The sequence below is a fragment of the Bathycoccus prasinos genome (assembly GCF_002220235.1).
Source record: "Bathycoccus prasinos genomic : Chromosome_11".
NCBI classification, from domain to species: domain Eukaryota; kingdom Viridiplantae; phylum Chlorophyta; class Mamiellophyceae; order Mamiellales; family Bathycoccaceae; genus Bathycoccus; species Bathycoccus prasinos.
The window spans coordinates 516,614-544,083 of NC_023998.1; the positions used below are offsets into that span (position 1 = coordinate 516,614).

A 27,470-nucleotide genomic window follows, 5' to 3' on the forward strand; every position below is an offset into this window, starting at 1 on the left:
TAACTTCTTCAGAGCGAGGAGAGCGAGACGAGAGTGGAAAAAGAGTGAAAGAAAAGCGCTTTTATGAGACAATTTTGTGGATTGTGGAGAATTTGAACAAAAATTGGACCAAAAATGGAGGTTGAAAATACACCAAAAAACAAGCTTTTCGAGTGCTCAATGCGCGCGTAACTTCTACATCGCGATGAAACGAGAACTGAAAATGAACACACAGAATACTTGTAGCAGTGTGTATCTGTTTGTGCATTTTCAGCGATATTTATGTGCACACGCAGAAGATATGCGCGAAAAACGAGAGCGTTTTTTGCAAGAAAGAGAGGGAAAATTCGGACACATGTCTGCACATAAAATCACACATCAAACGCATCTTTTAAAAGGAAAGAGAGAGAGAGAATACCGCGCGCTTTACCCGCGTGAAAACCTAAACTGCAGCTTTTTTCTGTTGAAGCGACGTTTACCTGAGTATTGATCGATTTTGTTGAATAATAAAATGTCCGACAAAGTCTCGTCGTCTCCGTTGAAATCAACTTCACCTTTACTTTTGGGGAAGAAGAACGGCGACGAGTTTGTTGCGAATTCTTCTTCTTCCGACGACGACGACGACGCGTCGTCGTTTACGTCCTCGTCCGAGGAGGAGGAAAACGAGGAGAAAAAGAAACGCGAAACATTGGGAGTGGTTGAGTTTTTATCGAACGTCGGGAAGCTCTTGGAAACGAGGGAAGGCATCGATAAGACTTTGAAAACGTTAAAGTATTCATCCGTGTTAACGGCTTTAGTGTTGGTTGGTAACGAGAACGACGAAGACGGACAACAACAACAACAACAACGAACCGCGAAGCAGTTGAGAAAACTTGCGAAAAGTTTGAGCATAAGCCGCGGGTCGTTGCGGCTGGGGAAGTTTTTAAAGTTTTCTTTGCAGTGTCGAGAACATTTGGTGCTGTATTTAGCCGCTCGAGAAGGAGGAAGGAACAAAAGAAGTTCGAAGAGTCGAGAGCGGACGTATAAACACGCGTTAGAATTTTTAGCTTTATTCACGGAAGCGGTGTATTATTTTTTAGAACAAGGCGTCTGGTTACAAAATGTCGGCGTGTTTAGACCGGACGATCCGGTGAAACGGAAAGAGTTGAAGATGTTGGCGATGAAAGTAGAATTTTTCATGTACGCTACGTCCATACCGTTAAGAATGGTGGAGTGGCGAGAAATCGAGAGATTGGAAAAGGCAATGTGCGTGAAAAAAAAGAACGAAGCGGTCGCGTACGAGAGGAGCATGTCGCCGAGTACACGGTTCCTTGCTTTCATTTCGTCGCCGCAAAAGAGAGGAGTGGACGAACGACGAGAGAAAGAAATAAAAGACGAGGAAACGGCAGCCTTCGCGAAAGCAAACGCGATCAAGTCGATTGTAAAAGACTCTTTGGATTTAGTTTTAGTCACTTCAGATTTAGAGTGGATTCGCGAGCAACGCGCTCGTGACTTTGTCGCGAACGAGTGGGTGTATTCCACGCTCTCCTTGAGCTCTGCGTTGATTTCCATCTCCAAGTTATGGGCGAAAACGTTGCGCGTGTAAAAAAAAATACGAAACGCCCCGCATTATATATGGGTTTATAATAAACAATCATTTCGTCCGCGACGAAGAAGGCACATCACATCATATTTACAACAATAACATTCTCTTTATCTTTCGCTCTTCTCAGCGCGCGGAAGTGTGTACTATACACGCTGCACATCGCCAAAAAAATTATTTCTTCACCGCGTCTTTAAAACTCTTCCCGGCGCTAAAACTCGGATACGCCGCGGCTGGAATCTTCAACGGATCCCCGGTTTTCGGATTCCTCCCTTCTCTCGCCGATCTCATTTTACGTTCAAACGTCCCGAACCCGGTCAAAGTAATCTTCTCGCCCGCGGCAACCGACGCCGTGACTACGCCCAAAGCCGCGTTCACGACGTTCTCCGCGACTTTCTTCTCCACCCCGGCGGCTTCCGCCACCGCGTCCACGAACGCTTTTTTGTTGATCGAGGCAACCGCCGAGTACGGTCTGTTTTTTATTTATTCACGATTCACGCGTGCGCACAGAAGAGGAAAGAGTCTCGTTAGTATTCGTCGTATCGGCGTAACGATGATGACGATGATGAAAAACGTCGTCGTCGTCGTCAAAGGTAGTCTTTCGAGAGAAAAAAGAGAGCAGCAGTAGTACGAAGTCGTTTTCCCGCCATTTTCTGTGCAATTCAAACTCCCAAAAAACAAAGAAAAACTTTTGTCGCAAAAGCGCGGAATGATCAAATGTAGAGACGTTCTCATCTCTTTCTCTCTTGTATCGCGTACCTGACGATTTTAGTCGCGGACGATCGATTGTTCACCGCAAACTGTTGCTTCAAACTGGTTTTCGTGGCGACGAAAGTCGCGCATCGGGCGATGACGGACATGCTTTCTAAAGGAAGAGAGAGAGAGATTGATGATGATGATGCGCGTCAGTGGTAAATTCGACACCTCAAGGGAAAATTCAGAGAGAGAGAGAAAGAAGAGACGCACAAACGAATCTCGAAAGACGCGTCTGTCTGTCTCTCTCGCCAAAAAAGAAGCCTAATCCTCTTTCTTCGCATTTTGGGGCCGTCGTCGAAGCAGGAGGACGTTTGAAAAGAAAAAAAGACGCGCGACGGGAAGAACCAACAACCTTTATATTATATTTGCGCGTAAATGTGTTTCCTTTTAAAAAACTGAGGAGAGAATGAGTTTTGTAACTGTCAAAGAGTTTCGCCTAAAAAATTGGCCCCCAAAATTAGATCGAAGATTTTTTGCAATTTTGCTCTTTTGCCTTTTACTCTTCTTCTCTGAAGAAAAAAGATCACACCACACAAATCAAATCGCTCTCGCAGAAAAAGAGAGACGAGAGAGACAGAGTCCTTTCAAAAGAGTTTATCAGCTCACTACACGCGTAAAGCTTTCACTCTCTCGGTGGCTCTTCGAACACGCGCGCACGAGCCCAAATACGCGCGGTTTGGGACGAAACACACACACACACACTCTGTACTCTTTCGGAAATTGGAATGGCCCTCAGCCACGGAAGGATTACGAATTTTCCCAACGCGAAGAGTTTTATTACGCGTAAGGATCGAACCGAAGAGGGGATAAAGGGGAGGAGGACAATGACGATGAGGAGGAGGATGATGACGATGCGTCGTGTTTTCGCAGCGGCATCTTCCTCTTCGGGAGGTGAGACAGGCCGTATGAATCATACGACGCAGCAGTTTTTTCGGAACGAAAACGAAAGGAGAGTTTGGCGAAGCGGCAACGCGTCGACGTCGTCGTCTGAATCGTCGTTTTCGGGAAGCAGACGAGAGTATTACGCGTTCGGTGGTACTGGGAGGAGTGGAAGCGACGTAAAAGCAATCAACCATCCGGAATCGAAATCGTCGAGTTCGACGTCGTGGAGCAACGGGTACGCGGCGAACGCGGATTTCATCGAAGACGACGAGGAAAACGAGGTACAAAAGCTAAAGGAAAAACAAGCGAGAAAGATACAAAATACACCAGCAGCAGCAGCAGCAGCAGCGGCGGCGAAGAAACAAACGCAGTATAAGAACGATTTCACATTCACCGGAGAAATCCACCGAGTGACGTTTCACGCCGAGGATACGGGCTACACGGTCGCCAGAGTCCTGTGCTCGGACAAAGATACGTTGAAAGAACTTCCGAAAGGCGCTTTGACAAAACCAAATCGACGACCGAAAAAGGGACAGAAGGAAGCACCGGCGACGATAACGGTCGTCGGGGAGATGCCGAACGTTGGCGTCGGGCAGACGTTAAAGTTGACCGGATATTGGCGATCGAACCCGAAATTTGGCGTAGAGTTTGTTTCCACAAAACCAGCGGAAATGTGCGTCCCGAGCGACGAACAAGGCGTTATCGCCTATCTCTCCAGCGGCATTTTACCAGGGTGCGGACCGGTCACGGCGGAGAAAATAGTCTCGCACTTTGGAGGGAAAGAAACATTAGCGGCGTTAGATTCTACGGAGGGAGCGAAACTGTTGACGAAAGTCCCAGGTATTGGCGCGAAAACCGCGGTGAAATTGAAAAACAACTGGGACGAATCCAGTTCGAAACGGAAAGCGACGTCGTTTTTAACTGAAGAGTTAGGCGCCTCAGCGTTGATTGCGAGACGCGCGAGTTTAAAGCACGGCGCTCAGACGGAAGTGAGAGTAAAAGCGGATCCGTTCAAAGCTTTGAGCGATATTAAAGGATGTTCGTTTCATCACATCGACGAAATCGCCGCTCGATTGAAAAAATCACCGGACGATCCCTCGCGACTCGGCGCGGCCATGCGCTTCGCGTTACAACGCGTCGCACAATCCGGTGGTCACGCGTACATGACGTGGCCGACGTTGAAAGATCACAGTAGAAAGTTGTTGGGTAGTTCGGGCGCGTTGATACCGGACGACGTGTTCATCGAGGCGGCCAAAACAGCCAGAAACTGCGGCGACATTTTCGTTTTTCAAAACTTCTCCAACGGCGAGTTTGGCGCAAAAACTCCCATAGCATCTTTAGCGCAATGGAACGACGAGACGCACATTTTTCACGGCAGCTTGCACGAGTGCGAAAAATCAATCGCGGATGACTTGTTGAGACGATTGAGCCGACCTAAGTTCAAAGTCGATGAAGCTCGAGTCGCGAAATGGCTCGAGCTCACGGCGGAGAAAGAAAGCTGGGGCCAACCCGGATTGTCGCAAAAACAGTTGGATTTTTTGAACGTAGCTTTAATTTCGCCGTGTGTGGCGTTAACTGGCGGTCCTGGTACAGGTAAAACGTTTGCAACGCACGTCATCGTTCGCTTAATGCGCGCTATGGGAAAAACAGTCGTCATGTGCGCGCCAACCGGACGAGCCGCGCAACGCATGGCGGAGATAAGTAACGCCAATCGATCGATGACGAATCCGTTACAGTCGAGTACGATTCATCGTTTGTTAGAGTTTAAAGACTTTTCGTCGCAAGGAGATAGTCAAAACGATGCGGATTCGAATGGAACAGGAGACGATATATCGAGTGCAGCCGTGGATGATTCGAACGCGTTGAGTTTCAAAGGCGTCTTTGCGAGGAACCGAGCGAACCCGTTGGATTGCGACGTGGTGGTTGTCGACGAGGCATCCATGCTAGATGCGCCTTTGTGTGCAGCCTTGTTAGACGCGATTCCACCGAAAGCGCAGTTAATTATCGTCGGCGATGCCGATCAGCTCCCATCTGTGGGACCAGGTGCCGTGTTGAGAGACTTGATTGCTTCGCAAAGGTGCCCGCACGTACACTTGGCGGAGGTGTTTCGCCAAGCGGAGAAATCGAAAATAGTTGGTGCCGCACACGCGATTAATCGAGGTGACTTTCCAGAAGATATCATTAAGGCAACCTGGTCTGGTTCGCAGTTAATTGCATCGGACGACGCGTCCATCGATTTAGGCGATGCGAATGTAACCGATTGCGTGTGGGTGGACACTACGGAGAAAGAAGACGACGCCACGGCGCGAGAGATTTTGAGTTTCATCATCGACGATATTTTACCTCGACGGCGCATCAACGCGAAAGAAAAGTTACAAGTCTTATCGCCGATGCGGAAAGGCAACAACTCCGCGGCAACCTTGAACGCTTTCTTGAGAGAGAAACTAAACGCGGCCGACGGATCCGACTCGAGCGAGTTTGCCACCGCCTCCTCCTCTTCCTTTTCGACCGACGACGAATCCGACTTCCTTCACAACGACGCCGCCGACATCCTCAAACTCCGCAAAGGTGACCGCGTCCTTCAAAAGAGAAACGATTACACCAAAGAAGTTTTCAACGGCGATCTAGGCGTCGTCACGTCCATCGATACGAACGTCACTACCGTCACCTTCAACAAAAAGTCCATCCAATACACGAAATCGGAGGTCCTCGCCAACCTCCTCCCGGCGTGGGCAATGACCGTCCACAAATCGCAAGGTTGCGAATATAGCGCTGTCGTGCTCTGCCTCTCCTCCGCCCACGGGTTAATGCTTCGCCGAAACCTCTTATACACCGGCGTCTCTCGCGCGAAAGATTTATTAGTCATCCTGGCGCCTCGCCGCGCGATGGAACGCGCGGTGCAAGACACGCAAAGCGCCGAAAGAAACACCGGTTTGGCGAAAAAATTAAACTCGAGCTACGACATCTACCCGCATTCTTCATCTTCGTCGACGGAGAAGAAGAGTGGGGGGGTCGTCGGAAGCAGCGGCGGCAACCCCGCCTCGAGCGCGTCGTCGAAACAGAAACTCACCAAGCGCGAAGCCAGGTGAGAGAGAGAGAGACAGAGAGACAGAAGAGAAAGTGCTTTTACGTAAAGATTTTATGCGTGTACACATATACGCGCGACTTAGACGCGGTTAAAATGACTCTTATTTATATACTCTGATATCGAGCGCAATGACACAAAGAGCGCGTATCGCGCGCTCTCTCGCCCTGGATGATAGTACGCCACGTCTCTTTTTGGATTTTTCTCTTACGAAAACCTCACAGTTTGCCCCAATTCTTATCCCAATTTGTATACTTTTTGCACGCGTGAACAGAGACCCTTTTCGCTCGGACGAAAAGAGAGAGAGCGTTAGAGAGCGTCTCTAGAGCGCGCTTTAGATATATAGAGTTGTTTGAGCTCTTCTTTTTTGCCCGCGACAGACAGAGAAAGAAAGAAGGAAAGAGAGAGAGGCATCTTCTCTCGCCGTCCAATTTCCGTTACGTTTTTGCGCGCTCTCGTTGTTGTTCTCTGAACTCGAGAACACGACGAAAGGAAAGGAGAACATCAAAATCATGTTTCGACGAGTGTCGAGACGAGGGTTTAATGCGATTTTACGGACGACGTATTCGTCGGCGGCGAGGAGTGTCGACACCTTTAACGAGAAGTTGATGTTGCCTCTAAAAAACGTATCTTCTCGGTCTTCTCGAGTAAATAAGGAGAGCTGCTTTTTTTACGACCGAAGAAAAAATTGTAACTCTGTGAGGACGGTTTCGACGACGACGATTCAGACGACGGATTTTGCGTTCCACCGAGGCCACCGACGGAGGATGAATACTACGCGCGACGAGGACGAGACCCAGAGGAAGACGACGATTTCAAAAAAGCTGCGGCGCGGCGTATCGTCGTCGTCGATGAAATCGGGTCAAGAGTCCACCAACAGACGCTTATCGGAAGCGTTTTCGAAGAACTTAGTCGACGACATTTATCGCGGTTCGTTTCGGAACCAAACGGGCGTGTCGTTGAAGTACATGATGGATTTTGGGAACCATCCGAGAGATCAGCAGTTGTTATTTTCTGCGCAGTTTTTACACAAAGAGCTGCCGATTCGATTGGCGCACAGAGTCGCGGAGTTGGAGAATTTACCGTTTGGTTTGAGCACGAAACCGCAGGTGTTGACGGTGAGAGATTGGTACGTCGAGTCCTTCGAGGATATTCGAGAGATGAAGGAGATAAACTCGATGGAGCGGGAGGAGAAGTTTACGGAGTTGTTGTCGTCGGTGATGAAGAGGCACAACGACGTGGTGCCGATGATTGCCAGAGGGGTGTTGGAGTTGAAAAACGAGCTCGCGGAGAAGAGTAAGAAAGGAGGATCGCACGGCAGTAGTAGTACTAATAATAATAATAACAACAACAACAACAATAGTAGTAGTAGCATCGATGCTAATCGCATAGCGCACTTACCGGAAATTCACCAGTTTCTAGATGGGTTTTACATGTCCAGAATAGGCATGCGGATGTTGATTGGACAGCACGTGGCGTTACACGAGCCACCGAAAAAAGACTACGTTGGTCTCATTTGTACGAAAACGAGAGCTTTAGAGGTCTGCAAAGATGCCGTGGATGACGCGAGAGCGTTGTGCGCGAGACAATACGGCGACGCGCCGGAGGTTGAAATTTTCGGGGATCCGAATTTGACATTTGCGTACGTTCCTGGGCACATTCATCACGTGGTATTTGAGTTAGTAAAGAACTCGTTGCGAGCGGTAGCGGAGAGATATAAAGATTCGGACGTACCACCACCGGCGATTAGAGTGGTTGTCGCTGAAGGCAGCGAAGACGTGACCATCAAAATTAGCGACGAAGGCGGCGGTATTCCTCGGTCTGGATTGAAAGAGATTTGGACGTATTTATATTCAACCGCGGATTCGCCTTTACAAGAGATGGAGTTTAGCGAGGCAGGCGCTGGTTCGACGCCAGTAGTTTTAGCGGGGTATGGGTACGGTTTACCGCTCAGTCGTTTGTACTGTCGGTATTTCGGTGGGGATTTGCAAGTGCTGTCCATGGATGGGTACGGAACAGACGCTTACGTGCACTTGAATAGATTAGGAACGGGTACAGAACCGCTACCGTAATTGTCAGTGGTGTTTGTTTGTAAACTATTTTTCGCAACTGAGAATAAAAAAACACTTCTCAGTCTGCGCTTCTTGAAAAAGATTCAAATCTCTTCTTCTTCTTCTTCTTTTTCCTCCTCTTAAAACGCGCAAGCGTTCAACTCTGCTATGCGTTGCTTCCCACTCGCGTCGAGTTGAGGCAAGAAAGCGCGCATTAATGATCTCGGTAATCTCGCTTCGGGATCATTTTTGCTCTTTTCGTTGGAAATCAACGCCGTCGCTTGTCTGTTGAACATGTCGAACGCAAAGCTGATGGAAGTCTCCCAGGCTTGGGAGTTCCCATCCGTCAAATGAACAACTTTCCCGCGCTCGATGACAATCGCGAGTGTTTCTTGGATGGATTCTCTCGGCGATCGTTTACTGACGAGACAACTCGGGAGTAAGTTTTGCGTGTCGGCGTAGGAGATGCCGACGATTAAACTCCCCAAAGCGCCTTCCGTGGCATCTTTTGAGAGCATCGAGGAGACTTCCGCGGCGGCGCGAATTAATCGATCCACGTCAGTGATAACACTTTGTCCGTCTCTCTGCTGAAAAGACATGGCTTGTGCGGCGGCGGCTTGTGCGGCACGACTGCCTTTAACCGCTTTCGAGGCGGATTTTTCTGCAAACTTGGCAATCTTGCCGACGTTTCGAAACACCGCCCAGACAAGTTGCGCCGCAGACGGCGACGCTGGATCCAACGCTTTCAAAACGCTCGCAAGCATTACTCGACCTTTCGGTAAAGAAACAAGTCTTTGGAAGATGACGTCGCTTTCATCGCTGCTCAAAACCGGCGATTCTGGCAAACGCAAAGTAGAGACCAAACCTTCCAACAGAAATTTTTTACGTTGCGTCAACGCGTCCTTCGTCTTTTGCTTCATCGACGCCTTCTCCACTTCGTTTTCCTTTTCTGCGTCAATCTCGTCTTCGTGGTTCATGGTATCATCGGCGGCGAATTCATTCTTTAAGAGTAATCGGTCGATATCATCGACGTCTAACAATAAGTACATCGCGTCTTCAATCATAATTCTCGCCGCGAGTAAAGGTTCGTTCGCCAATCGCACTCTCGGCTCGTTTTCGTCATCGCCAGACTCGTCGTTCTCTTCCTCCGGGCCGGTTGGAATTTGCAATAACTGTTTCGGCGTGCGAACGTTTGAAAACGGCACTTTACCCAACCCTTCCAAGCCAGGCACGAACGTCACTTCGCCTCTCTTTTCTTTCACGTGCGAAGGCAACTCTCTCAGCTCCTCCGGACAAAACGGTTCTCTCAAACGCCCCGGATAATTCTTCGATAAAAATGCTTGATGGTAATAATCGTGCGAGTACGCCTTCTCTTGGTCCGGGTGCGTCGCTTTCCACTGAATGCGTAAGATTTGTTCAATCTCTTCGCCTGTCATCAATTCGCCTTGGAATCGAGGACGACCGTCTCGTCTCGGCCCGGTAAATATGCGTCTCTGTTTTCCTGATTCTGTGTAGTGCTGATTGAAACCACCCACACCACCTGGACCACCTCGACCACCTCGACCTCCTCGACCACCTCGACCTCTTCCGCCGTGATGGTGATGAAATCCGGGCGGTCCAGGAGGCGGCGCCATCCCTGGCGGCGGCGGCATCATCCCTGGCGGCGGCGGCATCATCCCAGGCGGCGGAGGAGGACCTCCATCCTGTCCCAGCGGTGGAAACATATGTATACCTCCCATTCCCGGCGGCGTTCCTTGTGGCGGCATCATACCTTGCATCGGCGGTGGCATTCCCGGCCGTGGCGGTCCTTGCGGCGGCATTTGGCCGCTAAACATCGGGTGCTGCGCTCCAGGCATCGGCGGTAACATCGGCGGCGGCGCCGCGTGTCGCTGTTGGCCGTTGTTGTTCATGTTGTTGTTGTTCTCATTATTACCCCCACCACCATTCCTCGCCGCGTTCAATAAATCCATCGGCGTCAGCAGTTTCTGTTCGATACTCGCCGACGACGGAATGTCCACTTCTTTCGATTTCAACTCTAAATCTTCCATCTCGCCTCCAATTTCTTCCATTTTCTTCCCGTTCTCATCTTTCTCTTCTTCGTTGCCGAAAAACCCGGCCAATTTCGGCGGTTTCGGAATGTTCGCGAAGAATCCCATCTTTTCGTCTACTCCGTTTAAATCTTTTTAACGTGGCGTGCTTATTCCTTTCTCTCTCTCTCTTTATTGCCGAACGAATGAATCGATTACGAGAGAAGAAATGTTTCGATCGATCGATCGGCCGCCCCCAAATCTCTCTCTTTCAAAGAGCGCTCAAACTCGCTTTAAAAGCCGTCGAAAAGAGATGAAGTGTTCAATACAACGAAAAAGCCTCCTCTTTACCTTCTTCTTCGAGAAGAAGCGCAAACAAACGCGTGTTTTAAAGCGCGCGTCTTTACGTTCCTTTTAAAAACAAAATCGATGAGAATCGTTCTCGTTGGTATGACGCGAGAGACGAACAATTAAAATTCAGTTTTTTCTCTTCTTTTTCAGTCAAACGTTTTTTTTTCAATTTGGTCAAAAAAAAAAGAATTACTCGCATGTCGTCGCGTGAGGGAAGAAGAAGAAGACAAAGAAGAAGTTCTTTCTCGTCGAACGAGGAGGAGGAAGAGGAGAAGAAGAAGAAGACGAGTGATATAAAGAACAGGAAAAAGAGCGATTTGACGCGCTTGGCGGCGGAAACGAGACGACGCAGAGAGGAGTTTTCGCAAAACAGCGTGAGATGGGCACGGGAAGAAAAAGAGAGAGTTTTGAAAAAGGTGAAGGAACGGAGAGAGGAGAACGAGAGGAAGACGGAACTGTTTTTACCTTGGAGAAGGAAGAGGAGGGAGATTATTGATGGGAGGAAAAGCGCGTGCGAAGTGAATTTGTTGAACGCGGCGGGTGAGGAGAAGGAGGGAGAAGAAGAAGAAGAGGAGGAAGATTTTGGTCTCGTCGTTCCCAGGCACTCGGAGCCGAACGTGCGATACGCGAGGGAGGAAGAAGAGGAGGAGGAGGAGAAGAAGACTGATGAACAAAAACGAAACTCTGTGTCGATTTCATGGTGGTGCACTTTCACGACGAATGATACGGAAAGAGAGAAGCGTGAGAAAGCGATTGAAAAGTTGCGCGAGCGCAGGCGCGGGATTTTGTCCTCGGTCAAAGCGGAGAAGAAGAACGAGAAGAAGAAGAAGAAGCACATTTTTGTACAAAACAAAGAAGGTAAAGAAGAAGAAGAAGAAGAAAAACCAATCGTATGCGCGTCTTCTCCGAGACAAAATTTGAAATCCAAGCGGTTTCGAATGAAACAGGAAGTTTCCGAATCGAAAGATTTTGCCGGTCAAGAGGCGAAGCTTTTAGCCTCCATCGCGCGGCTGGACGAAGTCGTGAAACGAACAAACGAAATAAACGGTGGTGCCTTTGCCAAAGAAAATGAACTACGAAGGAAAGAAGAAGAGCCAAAAAGAGCGCAACCTCCGCAAGAAGAGCACGCTCTGATGCGTTCCATCGCGCGCTTAAATCTTAAACTCGAGTTGACGCATGAAACCATTCAAATCCACGACGAGAAGCTATTCCGCGAGCTGCTTCAAATCTCCTAAAATATAAACTCATGCGTAGTGATGTGTCCGTCGTGTGATTAAATAATAATACTCGTCTATGAATAGATACTAATCACGCCAAAATCAGCCAACGAAGCCATGCACTGCCTCTCTCTGGAAATGACGTGCGAGACCATGTTTAGTAATTTCCTCCTCCTTCTCGCGATGCCGTCGTCTTCAACTTCGCCCGCGATCATATCCGACTCAACCTCCTCGGCCGATTCTAACCCGTCTAATTTCTCCTCTAAAGTCTTCTTCGCTAACTCTGCTGTCGCTACTTTTTTGCTACTGTCCTTCTTCTTTTTGTTCGCGTTTGCCGTCTTCCCAGCGCCGATACCGAGCATATCGCCGATTCTCTTATCTTTGTTCCCGTACACTTTCACTTTCGGCTGTTCGGCGAGTTTCCTATTTTCTTTTGCGCCAAACAACGCGTTTTCTCGAGCGTTCGTGCTGACCGTGTTCCAATTTTCGTACTTCACCACGCCTCTTCCGCTGTTTAACCACGCCGATTTCGGTATCTTACCGCTTGGACGTTTGTCGTAATACCACTTCTCCAACTCTTTCCCGCCAAACCCAATCGCCGAGACGCGTTCGCATTTTTGCAACATGAGAAACAGCATCAACAAACCAGAAGTGACGATGTGATTGTTCAACGTATCGTCCAACTGTTGCGCCCACTGACGAAACGCGGGATTCATCGCGTACGTTTTCTTCGTACCTAATCGCATCAAATCCATCGGGTTCCCGTTCCATTTCGTCAACACCGTTTCGTCTTCGTATTCTCTCACGCCTTCGTATTGCGTGTTGGTTAATCGCAACGTCGTGAACGACCCGACGTCGTGTTCGTAGCCAATCGTTGGCGCGTTATTCAGACGAACGACCACTTCGTGTTCATCGATCGTTTTCCCGTACCCTTTCCCTTTCAGCGCCGCTCCCGAGGAGACTACCGCGCACGTCTTGAAACTCGCCCTTTTCGCAAACATCTGCCTTTGATTCTTTTCGTCGTCGTCGCTCCCGACTTTCCCGTTCCACGCGTCCCCAAAAATATCCTTCTCTGGTACCTCCCCTCGGTGAAATACCTTCCCGTTCACCTTAATCTTCTTCTTCTTCTTATCTAAAAGCATTTGCTTCTCGTGCCAAATCTTCCTCGCTTCCTTCTCGCTCACTACGTTGGTCGTCGTTCCGAGACCGCCGCTCTCGCTCCTCTCACGTTCCTTCTTAAAGAACAAATCCTTCGCTTTTTCGTCGTGTCTGCTCCGTCTTAAAGACGGCGTATCTGGTGTGAAAATATACGTTTCGTTTTTGGTACTTTTACTTGTCCCGTTGTTCGTCGCGTTTTGGTCTTCTTCCTCCTTTTCCTCCTTTTCCTCCTCGAGTTCCACGTGAAACACGTTTTTGTGCACGGAGACCCAATCGTTATACGGCACGTTCGGGAAACATTTCGGCACGTCTCGAGCGACCTGTTCGCAAAATTGGCCCTCCAACGCTGCCGGGCAATCGGAGATGGATTCTTGTCGTTTTCGATGGCGCAAGTCCGCTTGTTTCGTTTCGATGATTTTGGACGATGCCCCCGTCGAGGGCGCAGCGTGTTGTTCGCCGCGAATGCTTCCCCGAGTTGGAGGGAACAAAGACGGGACGTGCACTCCGTCCGCTGCGTTCTCAAAGACGAGAAAAACGAGCGAAAGCGAGAAGAACGATTTGGGAAACTTCACATTCGCACTCCTTTTCGACCCGTTCGTGGTGGTCTTCGACGTCGTCGTCGTCATCTTTTACGCGCGTCTGTTTAGAGGAAAAGTCTGGGGAAATTTCGATTGATTTTCCATCTCTCTGTGTCCTCATTACTTTGGAGCGAACGACGAGAACGAACGAAAACCTGTCGCTGTGGCAGATATAAAGAACTAAAGAACGAGGACGAACGGTTTTTCCTCATCTGTTCTTTTGCTTCGTTGCTTTCGTAGTCTTCGTAACTCTTCTGTTGTTGTTTAAGAGAGAAAGAAGAAGAAGAAGATGGGGAAAGAACGCTTCTCCGCCTTCGACGTGTGCGCGGAAGTGTCCTGCTTGAGACGCTCGATTTTAGGCTTATGGTGCGTACAAATCTACGACGGCACGGAGAAGAACTCGTTACTCTTGAAATTCAACGAACCAGCGGCATCTTCTGAGGAGAGGACGGGAGGAATCCGCGGCGGCGAAGTGAGCGAAGCGAGGAAAGTGAACCTTCTCGTCCAACCTGGAGTGAAACTGCTCGTAACGAGATACGCGAAACCATCGACATCGAGCGGTAAAAGCGATGGGAATGGGAGTAAAGAACAACAAAGTGGAGGCCCGTCGAACTTTGTGCAAAAACTGCGGAAACACGTGAAGCAGAAACGGTTGAACGATATCCGACAGCTCGGGATGGATCGCGCGGTGTTGTTGACGTTCGGGGCGAACGAGACGGAGACGAAGTTGGTGGTGGAATTGTACGCGAGCGGGAACGCGGTTCTGTGCGATAGGGAGTTTATGGTGATGACGTTGTTGAGGTCTCACGTGGATAAGAGGAAGAACTTGAGGATACTGGGGAAAAGGAGGTACCCGGTGGAGCGGTTTCGAGCGTTTCGGATGCCGACGAGAGAGGCGTGGGAAGACGCGCTGAGAGGGGTGTACCAGGAAGAGGAAAGAGCGGTAGATTTAGACGAAGACGAAATGGAAGACGAAAAAGCGTACGAGGAGGAGAAGAAGAGAAGAGAGTCAGAGCGGTTGGCGAATATCCGCGCGCCGCAAACGTTGCGAGAGTGCTTGTGTCGCGGATTTTCGTTCGCGCCGGCGCAGTGCGAACACGTCGCGGCGAAAGCCGGCGTAGAGAAAGGCATGCTCGCACCACTCCCTCTCGAGAGCGAGGACGTGAAAGGAAAAATTTTCGAGAGCATAGAAGAAGAGTTTCGTTGGTTTCGAGACGTGACGCAAGGGAACGTGTTTCCAATTCCCGAGGTGACTTGCAAAGCGCTGACGATGGAATTGTTGACATCGTCGTCGGGAAAAGAAGAAGACAAAGGGAAGAAGAAAGAACCACAAATTGTCGAGGTATTCGAGGACTTCTCTCCGCACCCGATGAAACAAAACGAAAACAGGAAAACGGTCTCGATCGACGAGATTTTAGGTAGGGATAGTAGTGGAGAAGAAAAAGAGGAGCAAAACGTGTTCAACGACGTTTTGGACGAGTACTACGCGAAGCTCGAGTTACAACAAGGCGTCGTGCAAAGAAATCGCGCGGAAGCGCAAGCGTTGAAGAAATTCGAGAAACTGAAGAAAGATCAAGAGAACAGGTTGAAAGTTCTCGAACGCGACGCGGAAAAAGAAATGCAGAGAGCGGAACTGATCTCTCGGAACGTGGATGATGTGGCGAACGTGTTAAACGCGGTCAACGACGCGTTGGCGAGCGGGATGGCGTGGGACGATTTAGAATCTATGATTCACGAAGAGAAAAGGAGAGGCAATCCAGTCGCGAAGTTCATTTCGAGCTTAGATTTGAAGAACAACCAAGTGACGATAAAGCTCGCTCCGAAAGAGGACGTTGAGATTGACGAAACGACCGGCGAGGAAGTCGTCGTGAAGAAGCACAAACCGATCGACATCCCGCTCGATTTGAGTTTATCGGCGTTCGCGAATTGCAACGCGCGTTTCGACCTGAAGAAAAAACACGATACGAAACTTGACAAGACGGCTAAACACCACGACAGAGTCGTTTCGGACGCAGAGAAGAAAGCGTTGATGAAAATAGAGACTTTGAGAGAGAAAGCCCTTCCAGGCGCGAAAGCCGCGCGAACGCCGTTTTGGTTCGAAAAGTTCATCTGGTGGGTCACCTCGGAGAATTGTTTAGTTTTACACTCGACCGATAACACGCAAGCAGAAATGCTGTTCGCGAAATACGCGAACAGAGCGGAAACTGGGAACGATTGCTTCATCTTTTGCGACGAAAACGGCGCGCCGGCGATTACGCTCGTCAAACCGCCGCCGCGATATTCCTCGGCGAATGGTAACGGCGAAAGCGCTACTACGCTGAAAGTGCCCTCTCTTTCACTCGCACAAGCTGCGCAGGCTACCGTCGCGAGAAGTGAGTGTTGGGCCAAGAAACGGTCCGCGTCGGCGTGGTGGGCGAGAGCGCGAGATATCTCCAAGCGTCGATGGGACCTACCGGAAGATGCCAGTTTGCTCCCGAGCGGTAGTTTTGCTCTCGTGAAAGGAGCGCGCAAGAAGTTCTTACCGCCGGCGAAACCGGAAATGGGTTTCGGTTTACTTTTTGCCGTCGTCGCGAGTGGTGAAAATACATCCAGTCACGAAAAAGAGCGCGTGGTAAAATCAGAATCCGCGGATGCGACGTTTTACGACGAAGACGGGGACGAAAGGCGGGGTCGTAATATTCGAGAAATAAGCAGCGCGGAGGAGGAGGAGGAAGAGGAAGAGGAAGAAAACGAAGAAGACGAAGAGGAAGAAACGAATGTAAATGGCGAAAAAGTGGTAAACGAGCTCGCCACGCAGATGGAGTCAAAAGCTTCGATCGATGCCGCAGGTAAAGGCAGAACGAAGCAAAACGAGGTTTTCGAAGGCACAAAAAAACGCCTCTCCGCTGCGCAGCGCAAACAGATGAAGAAGAAAGGCGGGGGGTTGAACGGTAGCGGTGACGACGTCGACGTTTTTGACCCGCTCAAAGCGGCGGCCGCAGAGGCCGAGAGCAAAGAAACAAGCATTTCTAACGACGACGAGATTGAAGAGGACGAAGAAGAGAGCGACATCGACGACGGGTGTAAAGAAAAGAAAACAAACGACGCCTCGTCCGTCTCGAATCCCAACAAGCCAAAGAAGCGCGGAAAATCCGCGAAAGCGAAACGCGCGGCTAAAAAATACGCCGAACAAGACGACAAAGATCGCGAACTGGCCATAAAGTTACTCACGATGAAGCAAAAAGAGTCGAAGAAAGATAGGAAGAAAGCAGCTTTAGTGACATCGTTGAAACCAGAGATGTCTTCTTCTTCGGATGCCGCGACGATGAAAAAGAAGCAAATCGTCCTTCCCGAAGCGCCGACGCCGGAAATGCCAAACTTGAAAGAACGCGGCATTAAACCTTTGGTGTACGAACCACCAGACACCATCGACGACGACGACAGGAACAGTAGCGACGACGACGAATCGACGAAAAGTCTCAACATCGCCGTCATCCACGAGCGTCGCGATACACAAACCGAAATCGCGTTGCGTCAACTCACCGCGCAGCCGTTTGAACTCGACGGCGTGTCCTTTTGTCTCCCCGTCTGCGCCCCGTTTCAAGTCCTCGCGAGTTACAAGTTTCGCATCAAACTCATCCCAGGAACGCAAAAAAGGGGTAAAACGGTGAAAGATTGCGCGAACATCCTTTTAAAAGCGCCGATATATGCGTCGAACGAGGAAAAAACCGCCGCGCGCGAAGCGCTCGAGACGAAAATCGAAGAGTGCGCTCGCTCGCTTCCGCTCGGCGGGTGTAAGATTACGCTGCCTCCGGGCGCGATGAAAGAGCTCCAAAAACAGCAAAAAGAGATGAAAAAGAATAAAGTCAAGACTAAAAAGTCCTAGAGAGCTGCGTGTTTCTACGCGTTCGTGTTGAAAATGTACTCATCATCGCATTACCGCCGCTAAAACTCTACTCTCTGCGCGCTTTCGCCCGGTGCCAAAAGTGACTCAAATCGTTCATCCTTTCCACGCACAACCCGGGGATTTCCCCTCGTTCTTCTCGTATTTCTCGAAAATTCCCGAACGCACCTATCGTTTCGCTAAACGTCGCGCACAACGCCATTAAAAATGCCACGAACAATTCCATTTTGATCGAGAATGCGATGAATAAAGATGCGTTGTTGTTCTCCTCGTGCATCTTTGCGCTCGATTTTGACTGAACATGAATCTGTCTCGACGCCGCGTGGCACACGACGAGAAAGGACAAGAGGAATAGTAAGAGGCCTTTTTGCCTCTGTGTGTTCGCGTCCATTTTATACTCGCTCGCTCTCTCTTTATATCTCTCGCGTGCACCTTCCTTTTTACGTCAGAGTTCTCCGCACACGAAAGCGGAGAAAAGTGTCGACATTTTCGGGAAAATTCGTCACTCACTCTGCGCGAGATACTAAAGACGATGAAAGAGGAAGAGGAGCGTCGATCGCTTCTCCTTTTAACGAGACACGGTTCGAAAAGAAGTAATACTTTCAGCGAGAGTTTCAAAACTCGCTTTTTGAAAAGTAGTTCGAGGACGCTCGAGGATGATGCGTCGTCTTCTTCTTCTTCTGTGTCGTCTGCTTTGACGGGGACATCGAGCCGCGTGATGATGATGTTCACGATGTTTACGTTTATGTTCGTGGGTATCACGTTTGAACGAACGAAAAGAGAAGGAGAGAAAGGAATGCGTTTTCAACACCTCGGAGATACTCTGAATACGACCACGGATGATAGTGCCGAGAATACGACGAGTACTACTAAGTTAACGTTCACGTTATACACCGCGTGTTCCCCAATGGACAAAGTCTTGCCCACGCTGAGAGGCAAAGGAAGCGACGATATCAATGACGACGATATGAAAGAATACGACTGGTTTTCCAGAGTCAAAGCGAAACTTGTACTCAAAGACGACGACGAGAATATCGGCGGGAACGATTTTAGCTTCAACAGAGGTATTCCGATGGAGCAGATAACATGCGGCGAGTATCGCGTCGAGACGGGGTTGATGAAGCGAGGGACGGCGTTTGGGTTCGCCTTGTACGAGATACCACCCAAAGATGATGATGATGATGATGTTTCGAGTTTAGGAAGATTGATACATTACGAAAACCAACGGAACGACGCGTACGAGTTCGAACCTGAGGGAGCGGTCGTGGTGAAAGATATCGGGTGTTTGACGACCGATCCCAAGAGAGTGGATAAAAGGTGCCCGTGGGGTGAGAGAGGCGGCGTCGTCGGCGGGTACTCGTCCTCAATCGCGGAAGACGAACGCGAACATCCGTTTGGAATGCGCGAGTGCACGTATAAGTACGAATACGGCGACGTGACGTTTTATAACCGAGTCTTTGACGGGAAGCAGTTGGAGTACGTGTGGGGGAGTTGTTTAGAGTCGTGTCCGGCGTTTACGAAACATCCGTTTTGCGCCGCCGCGGCAACACCAACATCACCACCCATAGAAGAAGTAGAAGAAAAGAAAGAAGAAGAAGAGGAAGAAGAATCATCCACGAGCAATCAAACCTCCGAAGGCAACGACGAAGAAGAAGATGAGGAAAACGACGAAGAAGAGTTTACGTGCGAAGATGGCCATCACGTCATCAACGACGGAGAGACGAATTCCTGCGGCGAATGCCCGCCTGGTTCTTTTTCGTTCACGCCGAACGACGCGTCTTGCCAACTGTGTCCGAAAGGATTTTTCCAACCGTTCGGTAAGAGCGAACGGTGCGAGGCGTGTCCGAAAGGCATGTACCAAGACGAAGAAGGTCAGAGGTTTTGCAAACCGTGCGACGGATCGGAGATATCTCCGGACGATATGACAGAATTGAAGATGGAGGAGTTGCACGACGAAGGCGTACCAATCGGTGGCGTCGCATGGAAAATGGTATCACCCGCCACTAATGATTCGCCATCGTCGTCTCGTTTAGGTGTCACAAAGCGTCGTTCGTCTCGTCGCGAACAAAACAATAGCAATCGTAAACTGTTAGGAGGAGGTTTATTCGGTAAAGGCGGGTGGTTCTCGGACGATGACGACGAGAACGATATCAACGGCGACGGCGTCGTCGACGCGAGGGACGTCATCGAGCGAGAAATTGAAGACGCGAGAGCGAAAGGTAAAGGCGCGGAGAGTAAAGATCAGTGCGTCGCGTCGTCTGCTTCGCCGGTCATCGTCGTCGACGACCAGGACGGTACCATCGCGACGAACGACGACAAGAGCACGCCGATTGACGTAAACGTCACGAGTGAAATGACGAAAGATAGAGTGATTCCAATGCCGACGACGCCGAAGGTAAACGTCGTCGTGAGCGACGAAGCGAAAGAGGCGAGGAAAGACAGAGAACCGGAAGCCACGTTTGAATCCGCGGCTCAAGAGACTCCTTTTCCGGTCAACACTCTTGACGCGGCGGCGGGTAATGTTTCCACGAAAGCGACTGAGATTGATCCGGAAGTCATCGCCGACGAAGCCGCGACGCTTAAAAATTCCGTCCGTCACGAAAAAGAGCTGAACGATTTGCTTCGAGAAAAGGAAGTCGACGACGACGATACCATCGTGGACAAGAAAATCGTGAAAGAAGAGGCAATCATCGAAACGTTCGAGAAAGTAAACGTCAAAGAACTCGAGAAGATTGATCAGACGTTAGCATCCGTTGCCGCTGAGGAAGCGGCGACGGTAAAAGACGCGTCCTTATCCACATCGGTAGATGTCGAAGAAACCAAGGAGGATTCAACGGCGACAACGACGAGGATGACATCTTCTTCTCCTTCTTCTTCTTGCGACGAAACCGTGCGAGGTGAATTCGGCGTCGGCTACCGCGGGTGTCAAACGACCACCAGAACTGGGAAGAAATGCATCGACTGGTCCAAACAACCGTTCGGGAGCAAATACGGCGTCGCGCACGCAAAGTGGTCGCACCAATCGCAACCCGATTTCATGGATGAAAATCCGCGGAACTATTGCCGAAACCCGAGCGCATCCGCGGATGGCATTTGGTGCTACGTGGACGCGCAAGGCGGCTTCGATTCGTGCGAACCAATCAAACGATTTGCCGCCGGTTTAGGCATCGACAACCTTCCCATCGAAGAAGAAGAAGAATCAAAAGAAGTTAAAGAACAAGAAGAACAAGAAGACGTCTTCACCATCGCCGCGGCGGATCGTTTCGAGAAAGAAAAGCAATTTAGAGTTTAGGGTCTTAGATAAAATTAGGTTTTAGAGAAAAAGGGAAGAAAAAATGGTACAAAATTCACACAAAATACGCTCTCTTTTGCTGGTACATACACACACACGTAAGATGTCGACTGGGGAGGAAACCCATCCTTTACTTTTGTCCAAGAACACGAAGTTCAATACTCTTTCTCTTCACGACGAGGTACGCGAAAACGATGGCGTTTTGAAAGTCGGATTTGATGTTGGGGAAAAATCATTACAGAGGAGGAGCCGCGGACATCAATGTGTCCTCCTCGCGTTGGCGGCCATCGCATGCTCGCTTCTCGTCCTGAAAATACGCGTGCACTCAGAATTCGACGAAACAAAGCTAGGCGCGACCACGTACTACGAAAATCCAGTGTATACGGATCAAAACACCGACCCGATGACGGAGAAGAACGTAAACGATATCAAAACGTCTCGTTTGGCAGTCACCTTGCACACCGGGTGCTCGCCGCACGAAAAGCTCCCGTGGCACATCGAAGACAAATCCACGTGGGGTCAAGAAGTCGGCGCGAAAATCATATTTAAATCCGATACGAACGATTTCTTCTTCGAACGAGGGGTGGAGATGGAAAACGTCGGGTGCGGGTCGTATTCGATCGAGACGGAGGACTTACTCGTCGGCATGCAGTTCGGGTTCGCGTTGTACCAGAAGAATAATCAAACGGCGCACCAAGCGACGAAGGATATCGGGTGTCGATCGGAATCGGACTCGGATACGAGATGTCCGTCGTGGAAGTCACCGCATGGGGACGGTATCCGAGGCGGACCGATGGAGATGACTGAATGCACGTTTCAATATAAGTACGGCGCGGTGACTTTTTACAACCGAGTCTTTGACGGCGAGACGACGGATTACGTTTGGGGAAGTTGTTTGGACACGTGCCCGGCGTTTACGAGAGCGCCGTATTGTGGGAAATCGGAAGAGGTGCCACAAATTGGCCAGCTTGAATTGAGAGAAGATGAAAAGTGCACGCCGGGCGAGTATTTACAAGCAAACGGCAAGTGCCAGAGATGTCCGGTTGGACATTACTCCGGGGAAGCCGAAGCGAGCGAGTGTCAGCCGTGCGCGGCGGGAACCATGCAACCAAACGAAGGTCAAACTGAATGCATCGCGTGCCCGAACGGGTGGTACCAGAGTGAAATCGGTCAGCAATACTGCGAATCCTGCCCTGGCTCGAGAGCGGACTCGTCGAGACGCAAGTTACAAGGCGGCATGCTCGATAAGATGAAAAATTTCGATTGGTCAAAGTTCGGGTCCGTAGATGGCTGGGAATGGATACAAAACACAACCGAGACGATCGTGAACAAAACGGAAACCGCGTACGACGATGCCAAGAATGCCGTGAATAGCACGTTGACCAGCGGCGCGGACACCGTGAAACAATCGGCGAAGAAAGCCTCGGACGCGGTCTCCGACACGTTTAGTAAAACGAAAGAGAGCGCGGAAGATTCAAAGGACACCGTCGATGCAGCCGCCGCGGACGCGAAGGAAAAGACGGACGACGCAATCGACGACGCCAAAAAAAGCGCCGAAAAGACAACGGAGGATGTGAAAGTGGCGGCGAAGAAGACGCAAGAAAGCGCCGAAAAGGCAACGGAGGATTCGAAAGAAAACGTCGACGATGCCGTGAACGGCGTAAAGAAAGCGACGGTTTCCGCCGAAGAAGCTGCGGAAGACGCCGCCCACGACGCCAAGGAGAACGTCGAGAAAGCAACGACGACTGATCCGAAACAAGCTGTTGACGATGCCGCGCACGAGGTGAAGAAAGCGACAGTTTCTGCGGAAGAGGCTGCGGAAGATGCCGCCAACGCGAGCAAAGAGAGCGTCGAAGATGCCGTGGAAACGGTGGAAGACGCGGCAAAGAAAGTGGGGTCTCACGGCGGTAACGATAGCGATAGTGATGGTAGCGAAAGTAGTAGCAGCGAAAACACAAGCGAAGACGACGTCGTCGTCGAAAAGAGCGTCTCAGTTGAAACGACGACGACGACGAAAGAGGCGAAGGAAGAGAGTAGCGGACCAGTCGCGCAGGCGACTACTCCTACTTCCATCTCTAGCGACGAAACTTCTTCGTCTTCTTCTTCTTCTTCAACTACTACGAGCGCTGCTCCGACGACGACGACGCCGTCGACGACCACTTCGACTCCAACTCCTACGACTCCTACTTCGACCTCCTCCTTTGAAAACGGCGACAAAAGCACCAACCGCGGCGCCACTTCCCTCGCGCAGTGTCCGTCGGCTTCCTCTTCTTCTTTCGAGTTAGGAAAAGAAACAGAAAAAGAAGAAGAAGAACTCACGAGTCGAATCGGCCAAGCAAAAACGACACCACGAGCTTCGTCTTACCGAAGAGGGTTCCACCACATCGGCAATGGTGAAAACGGCGTCGCGACGCCGCCTCGCTCTTGGGCGGTGTAATATTATTAGTTAGCGCTTGTACACAACGAAAAATTTACCCATATGACTCTACAATGAAAACACCTTTACTCAGTGATAAAGAAACAAACAACTCTCCAACGCATCGAAATCAATCAGAATATCAATCCATCGCACATAGGAGCAGTAACTTGGATTGCAAGGCAGGCGAGACTTCCTCGCGCGTATATTACGTATAAAAACCAGACTACTGCAATTAATTGTGCGAAAAAATCTGCCTTTTTTTCACGAAAAAAAGTAAAACAAAAATTCTCTTTTGGGACGCGTCTCTCGAGGGAAACGCATCACATTAAAAGTCACACGTATCGCGCGTAGTACACATACCTATCGTCCTATTTTTGTCGCCTTCACATCATGTCGACGAAAAGGAACGCGGGTTTACACCCAGAATCGCTCTCGTTGTTGCGTTCCATCGAGAACGACAACATGAACAGAAGAAACTCTACTCCCGATCGAGCGGGGAAAACCACCGGAGGCACGACGCTTGTCAAGCTTTTCGGCGGCTTCGGGGTCGCGTCGCTCGCGATCGCCAGTTACGTTTCCGGGTACAAGAGCACGTCCAGAGAGTTACTCTCTCTCGGTGAGAATAAAAGTGCGAAGAATAAGGTGGTGTTGCACACCGGGTGTTCGCCAGTCGCGCAGGTACGTTTCCGAGATTTGATTGCACAACGCCGCGGCCTCTCTTTGAGTTTGAGACTGAAAATTTTGTCCTCCTATTATTAACTTCTCTCACTCTCTCTTACTCTCTAAACATTAAACAGTTACTGGTGGACACGTTCGAAGTGGAAGACTTGGCGGATTGGGGCGAAGTCGTCGGCGCTCGTGTCTCCATCCACGGGTTAACCGGCCACACGATGACGCACGGCGGGTGCGGTCGGTACGAGATCGAACAAGACGAAGACGTGCAGTTTCACCACGACGGGCCGTTTGAATTTACGTTGTTCGCGAACAATCCAGCGGATGAAGTTTCGGTGAAGGAAAGAAACGCGAACGTGACCATGCACATGACGGAGTGCACGAAAGAGTTTTCGTACGACGGGCAAAAGGTCATGCAGAGAGTGTTCGATCGAGACGGGGACAGACACTTTGTGTTTGGGTCGTGCGATCATCACTGCCCGGGATTTTACGAAGACGTGTTGACGCACTACGGGACGGCGTGTCCGGTGGATGAGAAGAGCGCTGAAACGGTTTTACCAGCGAATTCGACCGAAGGGTCAGATGCGGGGAAGTGTTCCCCGGGGTCGTTTACGAACACCAACGGCGAGTGCGAGGAGTGCCCGATTGGAACGTACACCGACGAGAGAGGGTCGACGACGTGTAAGAGATGCCAACCGGGGCAGTTTAACCCGTTCCCGGAGGCGCAAGGGTGCATGGCGTGCCCGGATGGGTACTTCCAACCGAACTGGGGGCAACAGTATTGCGTCGCCTGCGACGGCGACGCCGCTTTGGGGAAGAAAGAGTTTGCTTTGCAAGGCGCCTCGAAGAGAAAGTTGTTGGGCGGCTGGTGGGGCCCCGCAGAAGATGAGGACAGCGACGACGCGGAAGACGTGGAAATGAACCACGAGCAGTATCACAAAATCGGCGCGACGTCGTTGGATCAGTGCGGTGCGCCGGCGGTGCAACAAAGTGCCGACGAGTACGAGAAAACGCAAGAGCATGAAAACGACCCGACCTTTGACGCGACGCCGGGAAGCTCGAACGAACCCGTCAACGACGGTCCGAACGGACCGGCGGCGACGCCGGTGTTGACTGGGAGAACCGATAAGCTTGGTCACTGCGTGTGCCCAGGTACGAAACCGAAACCGAAGCCTGTCGATGCCTCCGGATCATCTCCTTCGCCGACCTCGTCGTCTTCTTCGTCTGAAGTTGAAGTGAACCCGGTGACGCACGTCGTCGCGGGCCAACCGTGCGGACCGTGCGCACCTGTGGTCACACCAACACCGGTGACGACGACGCCGACGACGACGGTTGAAGAAGAGAAGAAAGATGAAGAGAAAGAAGATGCGTCTACCGATGTCAATTCTTCGCCGATTGAAGATTCCACGGCGACTACGAACACGAACGACGACGGCGATTCGGCGGCTCCGGAGGTGCAAGATGAAACGAACCAAGAACCGATTGAAACTTCCGCGGCGTCGGAGGAAGAGCCAACACCTACTCCGGAAGGTCCAGTGACGACTGGTCCGGCCTCTCAAGGTCCTGGCCCGGAAGTAGATGGGAACAACAACAACAATAACAGCGATGCACCGCCGCAAGAACAAGAAGAAGAAGAACAAAACGATACGACAACTGACATCACGACGCAAGAAGAGAACGACGATGATGAGCAAACTCCGCCGCACCAACCCAATGCTGAACAACCTACGTCGGCGACCATTACCTCCGCCTCCACTTCCGCCGCGGACGCCGCGAACACGACGCTCCCGGCGGCGGACACTCTCTCGAGCGGCGAAACCGTCTTGGAACAAGAAACAAAAACCAGCACTGGTTCCATCATCAACGTCGAAACTCAATACACCGCCGACGGTGAAATGATCAAAGTTACTACGGTTACCAACCCGTCCGGCGCGTCGGCGACGACCGTCATGCACGTCGAAAACGCCACCCTCCCGTTGGCCACGTGCGACGAGATTGAACACGGCGAGTTCGGCGTCGGCTACCGAGGATGCCAAGACAAAACCAGAGACGGTCAGCAGTGCATCGACTGGAAAGACCAGTACATCGCAGATGGCGAAAAACCGTACACGCACAGCAACTATCCTCTCGGCATCGAAGAAAACCCGGGGAACATGTGCAGAAATCCCGCGGACGACAAGAGCGGCATCTGGTGCTTCACCGGTACCGACGGCAGCTGGCAAGTCTGCTCGCCGCTCATGCAAGCCGAGGCGGATTAATTTATTACTATATTACTACCATACTATTCCTAGCTTACTTATTATTTAATAAGACGACATACTACTATACATGTGTATAAAATTCTTTCTTTTTCGTCGTTCTCTCCTTGAAACGAAAAGACGTTTTTTTTGCTTTATCCATCCCAAAAGGATTTCGTCATTATATCTACTTTATTACAAACAAGACGCAAAGTAAAGAGACTATTAATCGATAATACAGTAGTGAGCCAATACTACTAAGAATGAGAGCGACGATTAGTTCTTCCTCTGTTCCTTCTTCGTCGTCGTCGTCCTCATCCGCTCGTTTTGGATGCTCTTCATCATCATCTTCCAAAACGAAACGACAGACGACAAAAGCGACGATGAGTTTGACGATGTTTACTAGAAGACATAACAGAAGAAATACAACAACAGATACTACTATTACGAATAAAGCAATTCAAGACCCGTCCATCGAGACGACCGGTCGTCTCAACGAAACGCTCGAGGTTGAAGACACCGCGTCCGCAATATTTCCAAAAATCGGCATGCACCCAGACCGAGAGCACTTGGTGGAGAAAGAGGGAAATTTTTCGTGGACGAAACAGTGGTACCCGGTCGCGGTGGCAGACATGATCGACCCATTAAAACCACACCCGGTGACGTTGTTAGGGACCGATTTGGTCGTGTGGTACGACTCAGTCGGCGAGAAATGGAACGTGTTTGAAGATAAGTGTCCGCACAGGTTGGCGCCGCTGAGCGAAGGGAGAGTCGAACCGGACGGATCGCTGTTGTGCGCCTACCACGCGTGGCGGTTTGACGGGGAAGGTAAGTGCACCGCGATGCCGCAGGCGAATAACCAGAGAGAAGAGGAACGGATTAAAGGGAACCCGCTGTCGTGTGCGAGCAGCCGACCGACCATGGAGGAGCAAGGTTTGATTTGGTGTTGGGGCGAAAGCAGTTCAGGTTCCGACGAGACGGTGAAAACGGAAGCGATGATGACGCCGGCGCCGGTGATTCCAGAGATGAAAGGGGTGACAAAAAGCGGCGAAGCGCCTGGTGGCGCCTATAGGAACCACTGGCAAATGCGCGATTTGCCGTACGGGTGGTGCGCATTCTTTGAAAACGCGATTGACCCGGCGCACGCGGTTGTTTCGCACCACACGTTAGTCGGCGATCGGTACAAAGATCCCGCCGGATTCGCGTGCGTCGTAGAACGACCGACGACGGATAACGCCGGGTTTCGATGCGCGATGGATCCGGCAGTGCCACCTTTTTATACCATTGGACAGTACGACGGT

General features: G+C 50.5%; 13 protein-coding genes across 13 annotated transcripts in view; 9 read left to right on the top strand and 4 right to left on the bottom strand.

Annotated features, from left to right (window-relative positions):
• Positions 1-490: 490 nt before the first annotated feature.
• Bathy11g02750 (unknown protein) lies at positions 491-1,564 on the top strand (the record flags this gene model as incomplete). Its single annotated transcript, XM_007510249.1, has 1 exon — positions 491-1,564. One exon carries the CDS (start codon positions 491-493, stop codon positions 1,562-1,564), a length of 1,074 nt encoding a protein of 357 aa, XP_007510311.1.
• Positions 1,565-1,735: 171 nt separating this feature from the next.
• On the bottom strand, positions 1,736-2,421 carry Bathy11g02760 (DNA-binding protein HU; the record flags this gene model as incomplete). The annotated part of the gene is made up of 2 exons (XM_007510036.1): positions 1,736-2,033; positions 2,321-2,421. The coding sequence occupies 2 exons, from the start codon at positions 2,419-2,421 to the stop codon at positions 1,736-1,738; spliced, it is 399 nt and encodes a 132-aa protein (XP_007510098.1).
• A 621-nt stretch (positions 2,422-3,042) lies between these two features.
• Positions 3,043-6,288, top strand: Bathy11g02770 (helicase, RecD/TraA family; the record flags this gene model as incomplete). Its single annotated transcript, XM_007510034.1, has 1 exon — positions 3,043-6,288. One exon carries the CDS (start codon positions 3,043-3,045, stop codon positions 6,286-6,288), a length of 3,246 nt encoding a protein of 1,081 aa, XP_007510096.1.
• A 508-nt stretch (positions 6,289-6,796) lies between these two features.
• Positions 6,797-8,356, top strand: Bathy11g02780 (predicted protein; the record flags this gene model as incomplete). The annotated part of the gene is made up of 1 exon (XM_007510325.1): positions 6,797-8,356. One exon carries the CDS (start codon positions 6,797-6,799, stop codon positions 8,354-8,356), a length of 1,560 nt encoding a protein of 519 aa, XP_007510387.1.
• Positions 8,357-8,475: 119 nt separating this feature from the next.
• On the bottom strand, positions 8,476-10,491 carry Bathy11g02790 (predicted protein; the record flags this gene model as incomplete). The annotated part of the gene is made up of 1 exon (XM_007510074.1): positions 8,476-10,491. One exon carries the CDS (start codon positions 10,489-10,491, stop codon positions 8,476-8,478), a length of 2,016 nt encoding a protein of 671 aa, XP_007510136.1.
• A 419-nt stretch (positions 10,492-10,910) lies between these two features.
• Positions 10,911-11,948, top strand: Bathy11g02800 (unknown protein; the record flags this gene model as incomplete). Its single annotated transcript, XM_007510340.1, has 1 exon — positions 10,911-11,948. The coding sequence occupies one exon, from the start codon at positions 10,911-10,913 to the stop codon at positions 11,946-11,948; it is 1,038 nt and encodes a 345-aa protein (XP_007510402.1).
• Positions 11,949-12,004: 56 nt separating this feature from the next.
• Positions 12,005-13,714, bottom strand: Bathy11g02810 (sialyltransferase; the record flags this gene model as incomplete). The annotated part of the gene is made up of 1 exon (XM_007510248.1): positions 12,005-13,714. The coding sequence occupies one exon, from the start codon at positions 13,712-13,714 to the stop codon at positions 12,005-12,007; it is 1,710 nt and encodes a 569-aa protein (XP_007510310.1).
• Positions 13,715-13,955: 241 nt separating this feature from the next.
• Positions 13,956-17,531, top strand: Bathy11g02820 (predicted protein; the record flags this gene model as incomplete). Its single annotated transcript, XM_007510303.1, has 1 exon — positions 13,956-17,531. The coding sequence occupies one exon, from the start codon at positions 13,956-13,958 to the stop codon at positions 17,529-17,531; it is 3,576 nt and encodes a 1,191-aa protein (XP_007510365.1).
• Positions 17,532-17,598: 67 nt separating this feature from the next.
• Bathy11g02830 (unknown protein) lies at positions 17,599-17,940 on the bottom strand (the record flags this gene model as incomplete). Its single annotated transcript, XM_007510138.1, has 1 exon — positions 17,599-17,940. The coding sequence occupies one exon, from the start codon at positions 17,938-17,940 to the stop codon at positions 17,599-17,601; it is 342 nt and encodes a 113-aa protein (XP_007510200.1).
• A 342-nt stretch (positions 17,941-18,282) lies between these two features.
• Bathy11g02840 (hypothetical protein) lies at positions 18,283-20,841 on the top strand (the record flags this gene model as incomplete). The annotated part of the gene is made up of 1 exon (XM_007510200.1): positions 18,283-20,841. One exon carries the CDS (start codon positions 18,283-18,285, stop codon positions 20,839-20,841), a length of 2,559 nt encoding a protein of 852 aa, XP_007510262.1.
• A 103-nt stretch (positions 20,842-20,944) lies between these two features.
• On the top strand, positions 20,945-23,278 carry Bathy11g02850 (predicted protein; the record flags this gene model as incomplete). The annotated part of the gene is made up of 1 exon (XM_007510050.1): positions 20,945-23,278. The coding sequence occupies one exon, from the start codon at positions 20,945-20,947 to the stop codon at positions 23,276-23,278; it is 2,334 nt and encodes a 777-aa protein (XP_007510112.1).
• Positions 23,279-23,650: 372 nt separating this feature from the next.
• Bathy11g02860 (hypothetical protein) lies at positions 23,651-26,190 on the top strand (the record flags this gene model as incomplete). The annotated part of the gene is made up of 2 exons (XM_007510097.1): positions 23,651-23,938; positions 24,058-26,190. 2 exons carry the CDS (start codon positions 23,651-23,653, stop codon positions 26,188-26,190), a joined length of 2,421 nt encoding a protein of 806 aa, XP_007510159.1.
• A 374-nt stretch (positions 26,191-26,564) lies between these two features.
• Positions 26,565-27,470, top strand: part of Bathy11g02870 (predicted protein) — a gene marked incomplete at both ends in the record, with an annotated part of 2,006 nt that continues 1,100 nt past the window's right edge. The window contains one exon of the mRNA XM_022379222.1: positions 26,565-27,470. This exon is cut by the window's right edge and continues 153 nt beyond it. Coding sequence (XP_022234917.1) covers positions 26,565-27,470 — 906 coding nt within the window.